The sequence below is a fragment of the Bidens hawaiensis genome, unplaced genomic scaffold, assembly GCF_021521415.1.
Source record: "Bidens hawaiensis isolate Kalapana, Puna unplaced genomic scaffold, B.hawaiensis_p1.1 tig00034242_1, whole genome shotgun sequence".
Taxonomy (NCBI): Eukaryota; Viridiplantae; Streptophyta; class Magnoliopsida; order Asterales; family Asteraceae; genus Bidens; species Bidens hawaiensis.
Window position 1 is genome coordinate 159,475 of NW_027495918.1, and position 9,637 is coordinate 169,111.

The 9,637-nt window shown below is 37.2% G+C and overlaps 1 protein-coding gene across 2 annotated transcripts; it reads left to right on the top strand.

Annotated features, from left to right (window-relative positions):
* Positions 1–2,688, top strand: LOC143585962 (chromatin remodeling protein EBS-like). 2 transcript variants are annotated; one of them, XM_077067624.1, is made up of 5 exons: positions 1–76; positions 163–508; positions 1,327–1,395; positions 1,489–1,624; positions 2,436–2,688. In XM_077067624.1, the coding sequence occupies exons 1-5, from the start codon at positions 7–9 to the stop codon at positions 2,469–2,471; spliced, it is 657 nt and encodes a 218-aa protein (XP_076923739.1). In that variant the 5' UTR covers positions 1–6; the 3' UTR covers positions 2,472–2,688. The 2 variants fall into 2 exon arrangements, with proteins under 2 accessions (XP_076923739.1, XP_076923740.1); XM_077067625.1 differs by lacking the exons at positions 1,489–1,624; positions 2,436–2,688 and having other exon boundaries at positions 1,327–1,399.
* The last annotated feature ends 6,949 nt before the right edge of the window (positions 2,689–9,637 follow it).

The window sequence follows — 9,637 nt, forward strand, 5'->3', positions numbered from 1 at the left end:
CGTCCAATGGCAAAAACCAGAAAAACCCTAACCCTAGACTCTTACACCATCAAATCAACCAACAAATCAATCAAACGTACCTTCAATTCGTCTTTCACTCATCTTCAATTTCACTTCAATTCGTTATCTAACACTTATCTTTTTTTTTACTGTTCAAATCAGCTGGCGATTGCGTGTTGATGCGGCCATCTCACCCGTCTAAGCCGTCCTACGTGGCGAAAGTTGAGAAGATTGAATCGGACGGCAGAGGAGGTAACGTTAAGGTGCACGTGCGGTGGTATTACCGGCCGGAGGAATCGATCGGTGGCCGGAGACAGTTTCACGGCAGCAAAGAGGTGTTTCTATCTGATCACCGTGATGTGCAGAGTGCTGATTCTATTGAAGGGAAGTGTACGGTTCATACGTTTAAGAGCTACACGAAGCTTGATGCCGTTGGAAACGACGATTATTTCTGTCGTTTTGAGTATAATTCGGTTACTGGAACCTTTAATCCTGATAGAGTTGCTGTGTATGTGTATCCTTTCTGTTATTGTTGATTCATTCAGTTGGTTGTGTGAACGAGCCTACTAGCTCAAGCTCGGCTCGTGAGTTTTTTTCTCAAGCTTGGGCTCGGTTCTTTTATTTTTTATTAGCTAATTTATCTAAGTTTTTAATTATTTGTATATACTAAAAGAAACTTTAATGCGCCTAAGATTGGCTCGAGCTTGTGTAGTGCCTTAAATTCTTAAAATGAGTTGTGTAGTGTAAAGTTAATGCATAGAAGTCCAAAAGATGAAAAACTTAAAAATGCACAAGGCTCTTTAAGGCTTGACGAGTCTAAACGAGCTTTGCACACAAAGCTCAAGCTCGGGCTCGATAACTAAATGAGCTTTATTTGAGGCTCGGGCTCGGATCGAGCTTGAAACAGCTCGGCTCTTTTCGAGCTTTTCATCGGTCCGAGCTTGAGTAGCTCGTGAGCAGCTCGACCCATCTGCACCCCTAGTGAAATTAATACATAGAAGTCTAAAAGTGGTAAAACTTAAAATACACAAAGGTCGTTAAGGTTCGAATAGCCTAAACGTGCTTCTCATACAATTATTGAGCTCAGGCTCGATAACTAAACAAGCTTTATTGAGGAGCCCGAATTCATAAAAGCTCCGGTTGTCCGAGCTTTTTATCAAACCGAGCTCGAATAGCTTGCAAACCGCTTGGCTCGTTTGCACCCCTGGGTTCAGTTAATTCAGTTAATTGTTTGCCATAATTTAAATTAGGTATTTAGAATAAGTTAACTTTAGTCTCAAATATAGGGTTAATTTGACTGGTTTTATTATTTATGTTATGTGGCAGGTACTGTAAGTGTGAGATGCCTTACAATCCTGATGACCTAATGGTTCAATGCGATGGCTGCACAGATTGGTAGGTTGTCTGTTGTCATTTACTTAACATTGCAGGCATTTGAATGCTTATGCTGTCAATGGTTAAATATTTATTTCACTGTTTATGGTTCAGGTTTCATCCTGCTTGTATTGGGTTGACACCAGAGGAAGCTAAACAGACGGAGCATTTCTACTGTGGAAGCTGCTCAACTGAAGAACAAAAACTGCTTCAAAATTCTCATGCTACTTCCAGACAGACAGATACGAAGGTAAGTTTTGTTCTTATAACAATATGGAAATATAGATCTTTATGCTTCAGTAGTCCAGTTTGCATTACTGGTTTACATAATTACATTCTCCGTTTTTTTTTTTTTGAAAAGCTTCAATCTTTTGGCTATTTTTCTTGTTAGAAGTTTCAATGGGTGTGTTACTTAATGTTTGAGCTATTTTCTATGGTTTCTTTATAGAACTTTCTGTATTGGTGTATGATAATTATAAGAATATTAAGTTATTAACTTCGTCTCATGATCTTGATGTTGGGCCATCCCATATGAGGTAAAATGTTTCGGTTTTGTGATAATTTCTTAAAACTAAAGGACATATAACAGTCGTTTGTGTATTGACATATGAACAGTCGTTTATAATTTGAATCAGGATTCTTGACTCTTGACAGTATATTAAACGAGCAAACAGTTTTTGCAATTTCAGTTGAAATTGTTACCAGACAAATAGACAATATTCAACCATGCTTTCAAATTTTTATCTCTTATTGTTGTCATGCATATGTATATAATGCAAGGTTGTAAAAGTCGTTAGGCGGTCCTAGGCGGTCGACTGGGGAGTTGCGAGTACTCGGGAGTAGTCGGGGATTACTCGGAAAATACCTAAGGAGTACTCGGCCGAGGCGGGGAGTACTCGATCTAGGCGGGGAGTAATCGGGGAGTACTCGGCCGCCTACTCGGGAGTTTTACAACATTAATATAATGTGTTATGGGTGTGTGTTAATCTTTATGGATGATGTGGTGGTTTAATTACCATCAAAATCTGAGTTTAAGCTTGTGACTGTTTATAATATTTCAGGTTGGGACAAAACGTCTTCGGAGTAATAAAACTTAAAACCGCTGTTTCAATATATAAATAAACGAGATGACAGTAAGTACTGCAAATGAACACCATGAGACGGTAAATGTTGTGATATAGTAAATCTTAATGTATATTTGTTTCTGAAAAAGTGTTTGGTTGTTGGGTTTATGTAATCTAGGGTTTTCTCACTTAGTTCTTGGTGTATCATCATCATGTATGTGTGCATCAATGTTGTGTTTCTGACATATACCTCATATATATGTATAAATCTGTACCCTTTTTAGATTATTTGTTTGCATGTTTTTGGATAGCTGAAAATGTGTTTGTAAGACTTTTATTGTATTATTCATTGTTGTTTCATTTGATATTTGTGCTATAATGACAAGGTTATTAGATGTAAATCATTAAAACATTAGGTTATGTAACTTATGTTTGTAGCATAACCTTTTTATACAATCAATAATAACAGTTGGGATGGTCGAAGATGTTAGGGGCGGTTGATTTGTTAGAATTTCATTACTGAAATCTGATTTCAGTTTTTTGTTTCATTTATCTGTTTGGTTCATAGAATATAGCAAATTGTGGGTTTCTTTTATAAAGAACATTTCCTTGTCTATATAATTTTACTGAAAACACATTATTTTCCCAACTGTGTTTATTTTTTATGTACTTTACACATTCGATTCTTCATCTCTATCTCTACTTTTCAAATACTTGTTTTATTGTTTTTTCTTGATTTTATACATTCACAAAGTATAACATGAATAGTGTTAGTATTGCTTTTATCCTTTTGTCGAGTTTTTATTTATTATAGAGATTCAACGGAGAGAGGCTTAAAGTATTTTTTTTATCGAGAAAATATAAGTTTAGAGGCTCCAAGATAAACCTGATCGCCTCTATAATTCTATTGTTGTTGCAGCCACCGTTCAATATTTTCAACCTTAGTAAATTCACAAACCAAACTTGTTTTGCCAATTAAATTGTAACAATACGGAGAAGATTAACTTAAATTGTAACATCCTAGACAAATCCTACATCGGCCGTAGACAGAAGAGATTCTTGGTTATAAAGAATGTTATGCCTCTTAAATCATTGACGCGTTTTGGGTTTCGTTGGCTGTGAAGCATATGAAAACTCACAGTTAAGTTTACCCAGATAAAGGTAGAACTAAGACGGATGACCTTTTATGAGGTTTCTACCAGGCACTAGGTTAACCAAAACAAATATGTTAGTTTCTGAATGAGCTATCTATCTGGGACAAAACAGACACTATTGTTGATACAGAGGCTGGGTGTTACATATAAACGTTTTGAAAATTTTCTACTGCTTTTGACAACATTCAGTTTTCTAATAAAAATTTTAATTTTAAATTCAACTAGAAAAAAGAAAATCTTTGAACCAATATTTAATTATTGTATCTGAAAAGTGGGAAACCCAATTGTAAGGCTAAAAGAGATTCTTCAAGGTCAAATTCAGGTAATGGCTTCTCATCAAGAGATGGGGACAACGTTTTTTGGCCCTACATATGAAGCCATGCACTTAATAAGTTTGAAATAAAGTATTTTCTAATAAATTTGTTTTTCAATGAAAGATTTATAAACTCTTATTTCATGAGCTAAAGTGACGCAATACTTAAAGTTAGGCATCAAGAAGAACAAAGGAGCAAGGGCACTCACCAGTGGCGGAACTAGAAATTTTTTTAAGGGGGTACATTGTTTTTTAGATGCTTCAATTTCATAGAATTGGGCCGGTTAGACGGTTCGGGTCGGTCGATTTGGGTAAAGTTTATCACATAATAAAATACGATACAATAGAAGGCGCACTTGAACATTTAAATTAGGAGCCGAAAACATTAAAACATAGCATTTTTCAAAGTAAACGAGCTATATTTATACTTCTAGAAAAAAGATAGGGGGTCGGGACCCTCCTCGTCCCTTAAATGTTCAAGTGATGAAGTAATGGTCTTAAATCTTAGAAACACAAATAAGTAAAATTAAAACAATCAATAAAAAACCTTGTGAAATAAAATAGGTTTCTTAATTTTAAATAAACGTCTAATCACTATATAAAACAACAAATAAAATTAACCATAAACTAGAAATAAAATAACATATATAAAATTTAAACTAATAAATGACCTAACGATTGTAATCAAACTAGAAAACAAAACTTCATAAAGTATTAATATTAACTTATTAAATAAATAACTATCTATAAAAAGTTAAAAACAAATAAATTTGATCATGAAAATGAGATAAAAGTTAAGAAAAGAAAAGCATTATGCTGGACCTAGTATACCCACTTCTAAGTAACATAATAGAAAATCAAAATGAATCATCACTAACAAGAATTGTACTCAAGACTTCAATGTTAACAACCAATAACTTAGCCACTCCACCACCTATTTAATTTGTTTGAAAGGTGCATTTCAAATTTATAAGAGGGTGCCAGAATTTATATATAGCATTACATTACTATTTCGAAACTAGGGGTTCCCGTACACCCCCAACCTTCAAGGTAGATCCGCCCCTGGCTGTCACAAAATCTATAAAGGATGTCACCAAGTTTCAACGAACATTTATTAAAGTGGTTGGCCATAATCAATATGATAATGATGTTTATTGATTGGTCAAATGCTATTAAAACCAATAATCATGATGATCTCGGGTTTAGACACTATGCAATATATTCTAATTCAAGCTTTGATAGCACTAAGAGACAATCTCATACAATTTGTTGAATCTAGGAATTAGTTATCCTCTCATTACTCGGGAAGCTTGATTTACCTTTATTATGATAGACCTCGGTCTTAGTCAACTACTATATTAGTAAATAATATTGTAATATAAATTTATTGTTTGTGATTATTGTTTCTTAAGTTAGCTAATAGGTTGTTACAAACCATGTATATCTACCCTCATTGGTGAAGCGTAATGCAAGGGAATGATTTCCTCCACTTACATGGTATCATACCTAACGATCCTATAACCCAATTATTGCCGAATTCGGTCTCTAGCCACACATTGTGCTGACTTCGGTCCGCAATCCTCCATATTTGCATATTTTTCAATCCAACAATTGCTGTCATGCACACAAACAACTTGGAAAATCAATGGCATATGGACACCGGTGCCACTTCTCACATCACTGGTGACCAAGGTAAACTTAATTCCCCTTTGTTATCTAGTTCAATAAGCTCTATACTTGTTGGAAATGGCCAGTGTATTCCCATTCTCGGATCCAGTAACGGAACCCTACCCACTTCCACCAAACCTCTCCACCTTAAAAATGTCCTTTATACCCCTGAAATAATTAAAGACCTAATATATGTTCTTCAATTCAATATCGATAATTGGACATCTATTGAATTTGACCCTTTTGGTTTTTCAGTGAAAGATTTCACTGATGGGAAAATCCTATCGAGGCATGACAGTGATAGCCATCTTTACCCAGTCACCAACACCACCGCTTCCGCTTTTCATCTTTCGCGTGATCAAGATTTCTGGCACTACCGTCTTGGTCATCCGGGACTTCCAGTTTTCAATTCTCTTATTTCAAATAAATTTATCTCTTGTAATAAATGTAGTCGTGAACTCGTTTGTAATTCTTGTCAACTCTCCAAGAGTAAACGTTTACCTTTTTATAAGTCTATGTCACAAACTATATTACCTTTCGATATTATTCATTGTGATTTGTGGACTTCACCGGTCCTGAGTAAATCTGGATATAAATATTATATGATATTGGTTGACGATAAAACACAATATACTTGGATTTTTCCTTTAAAATTCAAATCTGAAACCTCTGATAGATTTACTAAATTTCACAAATTCATTCTCACACAATTTCAAGTTCACATAAGATCATTCCAATGTGATTTAGGGGGTGAGTTTGATAACCACAATTTTAAAACCTTTGCCGCTTCTAACGGATTACAATTTCGTTTTTCGTGCCCTCAAACATCCCAACAAAACGGGAAATCGGAACGTATGATTCGGCGTTTAAACGAAATTATGTTAACTCTACTTGCTCATGCTCACCTACCACAAAATTTTTGGGTTGAAGCGCTTCACGTCGCGACCTATCTTCACAACATATTTCCAACCAAACTTTTAAACTATTACTCACCCATGGCCGCACTTTACCAACGCCATCCCACATACAACCATTTACGTGTGTTTGGCTGTGCATGCTACCCAAACGTCTCGGCCACCCGTCAACACAAACTTAGCCCACGGTCAACTTTATGCGTGTTCCTTGGCTACCCGGCCAATTTTCGTGGCTATCAATGCATGGAATTATCAACCGGTAAAATCATTCTATCTCGTCATGTAATTTTTGATGAGACAAATTTTCCATTCCAATCTCACAACCATATTGCTCCCCTTGACTACTCATTCCTAGACACTGACCCTTCCCCTATCATATTCCTATCAACTCACACCCACACTACACCTCACCAACCCACATCCCACACAACCAACCCACATCCCACACAACCAACTTCGGGAACACAAACTCCTAATTCACACCTCACATCTACAAACAACCCACATAATTCACCCACCAAACATTTCCCTTTCCCTGATCGTGCTACAAATCATCACACCACTACATCACCCATACCCCACTCACACACTTCACCACCAACATCACCATCCACTGCATCACCCACGACCTTGACCACTACACCACCAATTTCGCCTATGCCCTCACATCCCATGACCACTCGTCTTCGAGCGGGTATCACCAAACCAAAAATCCCTCTAAATCTACACATCACCACAATTTCTCTGTTACCAACATCACACCTAACCGCCCTTTCCGATCCGAATTGGAATGCCGCCATGCAAGATGAGTATAGTGCCTTATTGCACAATAACACTTGGGAATTAGTTCCAAGGCCACCGGATGCAAATATTATCCGTTGTATGTTGCTATTCAAACATAAATATAATGCGGAGGGTGAACTACATCATTACAAAGCACGGCTTGTGGTTAACGGGAAATCTCAACGTGTTGGTGTTGATTGTGATGAAACATTTAGCCCCGTTGTAAAACCGACCACAATCAGAACAGTTCTCAGTCTAGCCACATCACGATCTTGGCCATCCATCAACTGGATGTCAAGAATGCATTTTTACATGGAGATCTAAAGGAAACGGTATATATGTTTCAACCACCGGGGTTTAAGGACCCAAACCGTCCGGGACACGTTTGCAAATTACAAAAGTCGTTGTACGGATTAAAGCAAGCACCTCGGGCATGGTTTCAACGCTTCGCATTATATTTTCATAAATGCGGGTTTAAAAGTGCGAAATCTGATCCTTCATTGTTTACTTACAAACAGGGTGACAATATGGCATATCTTCTTTTTTATGTTGATGACATTATATTAACCGTATCACATCCATCTTTGCTAAATAGCATCATCAGCTCTCTTTCTAAAGAATTTTCCATGTTCGACCTCGGTAAGCTACATCATTTTTTGGGTATTTCTGTTAAGCATCAAAATGGCGGATTATTTTTATCTCAAGAACTATACGCGGAAGACATTTTGGCACGGTCAAACATGACCACGTGTAAACCGGCTGCCACTCCAGTTGACACATCTTCAAAATTAAGTGCGAACACCGGTCCGTTAATTTCCGACCCCACGCTCTATCGAAGTCTTGCCGGTGCATTACAGTACCTCACTTTTACCTGCCCCGACATAACATATGCCGTGCAACAGATTTGTATTTTCATGCATGAACCCCGGGAACCTCATCTTCACTTCCTTAAAAGGGTATTACGTTACCTTCGCGGTACCATATCTCACGGTATACACATTACTGCCTCCTACTCTACATCTCTCACCGCCTATTCTGATGCGGATTGGGGAGGCTGCCCGGACTCACGTCGATCCACCTCGGGCTATTGCATATTTTTAGGCACTAACTTAGTCTCATGGTCCTCCAAACGCAAAGCAACCATTTCACGATCAAGTGCCGAAGCTGAATACCGTGGCGTTGCTAATACAGTTGCTGAAACAAGCGGGCTTCGAAACCTTCTTCTGGAGTTATATGTTCCGACTCGTCAGGCTACTATCGTTTATTGTGATAACCTCTAGGCCGTTTACTTATCTGAGAATCCCGTTCAACATCAGCGAACCAAACATGTTGAACTTGATATACATTTTGTTCGAGACAAAGTTCGAGTTGGTGACATCCGCGTACTCCATGTTCCCGCCGATTATCAATATGCAGATACTTTTACCAAAGGCCTGCCTCGCCCGCTGTTCATCAGATTCAAGTCCAGTCTTTGCGTTCGAGATCCTACCGCTAAGACTGAGGGGGTGTCTTAGTCAACTACTATATTAGTAAATAATATTGTAATATAAATGTATTGTTTGTGATTATTGTTTCCTAAGTTAGCTAATAGGTTGTTACAAACCATGTATATCTACCCTCATTGGTGAAGCATAATGCAAGGGAATGATTTCCTCCACTTACACTCGGGATGTCTAATATGAGCCGTTTAAGGGTTTCTCAAACTAATATTCTCGACAATAATCATGCTTATCGTCAATTTTACAAAAAGTGCAATTCACGTTAAAGAATCAAACGATATGTGAGCACTCACAATGGTGGTTTTAAAAAACGTGGTCCCTTATACACTTGTCCACCCTACCTAGACGTTGTCACTCTTATAGCTAAAACCAGCTGAAAAAACATCTCGAAAACACATCATCTCTCTCACGTAAACCGCTTATAGGTTTTTTACATCCTCTCACTCCTAAAAAAACATCTAAACCCGACATGGAGATGCTAAAATAAAAGTTTTAGATGCTTTTTAACAATTAACATGTAGTGTAGTGGACAAAAGGTGTTAGGCCCTTTATTAGGAAAGAAAGGGAAAAGGTGCACTATTTGGTGGACCAGAATCGTATGCGTCATGGGCCACAAACCCGAGCCTATCTCGGCCGCTTGTGGTGTACCTTTAGTCACCATCATATCATATTTTTTTATCAACTCCTCACATCTTTTTCGACTCTCTCTTTTTTCTTTTCAAAATCATTTAAACTCAAAATTTTATTTAAATAACCAAAATCTTTTCATTTTAATTCAAGATACAACCACACAAATAGAGAGTTATATAAAATGTCACGGCAATGTTACATAAAAAAATGTCTCATAATCTATGTTTCTATTGACCCC

Bases quoted from the DNA above. Each gene is read 5' to 3' on its own strand.
- LOC143585962 (XM_077067624.1), top strand. From the start codon at position 7: ATGGCAAAAACCAGAAAAACCCTAACCCTAGACTCTTACACCATCAAA. The intron at 77-162 runs GTACCTTCAATT...TGTTCAAATCAG, and splicing joins AACCAACAAATCAATCAAAC to CTGGCGATTGCGTGTTGATG. The intron at 1,396-1,488 runs GTAGGTTGTCTG...TTTATGGTTCAG, and splicing joins TGCGATGGCTGCACAGATTG to GTTTCATCCTGCTTGTATTG.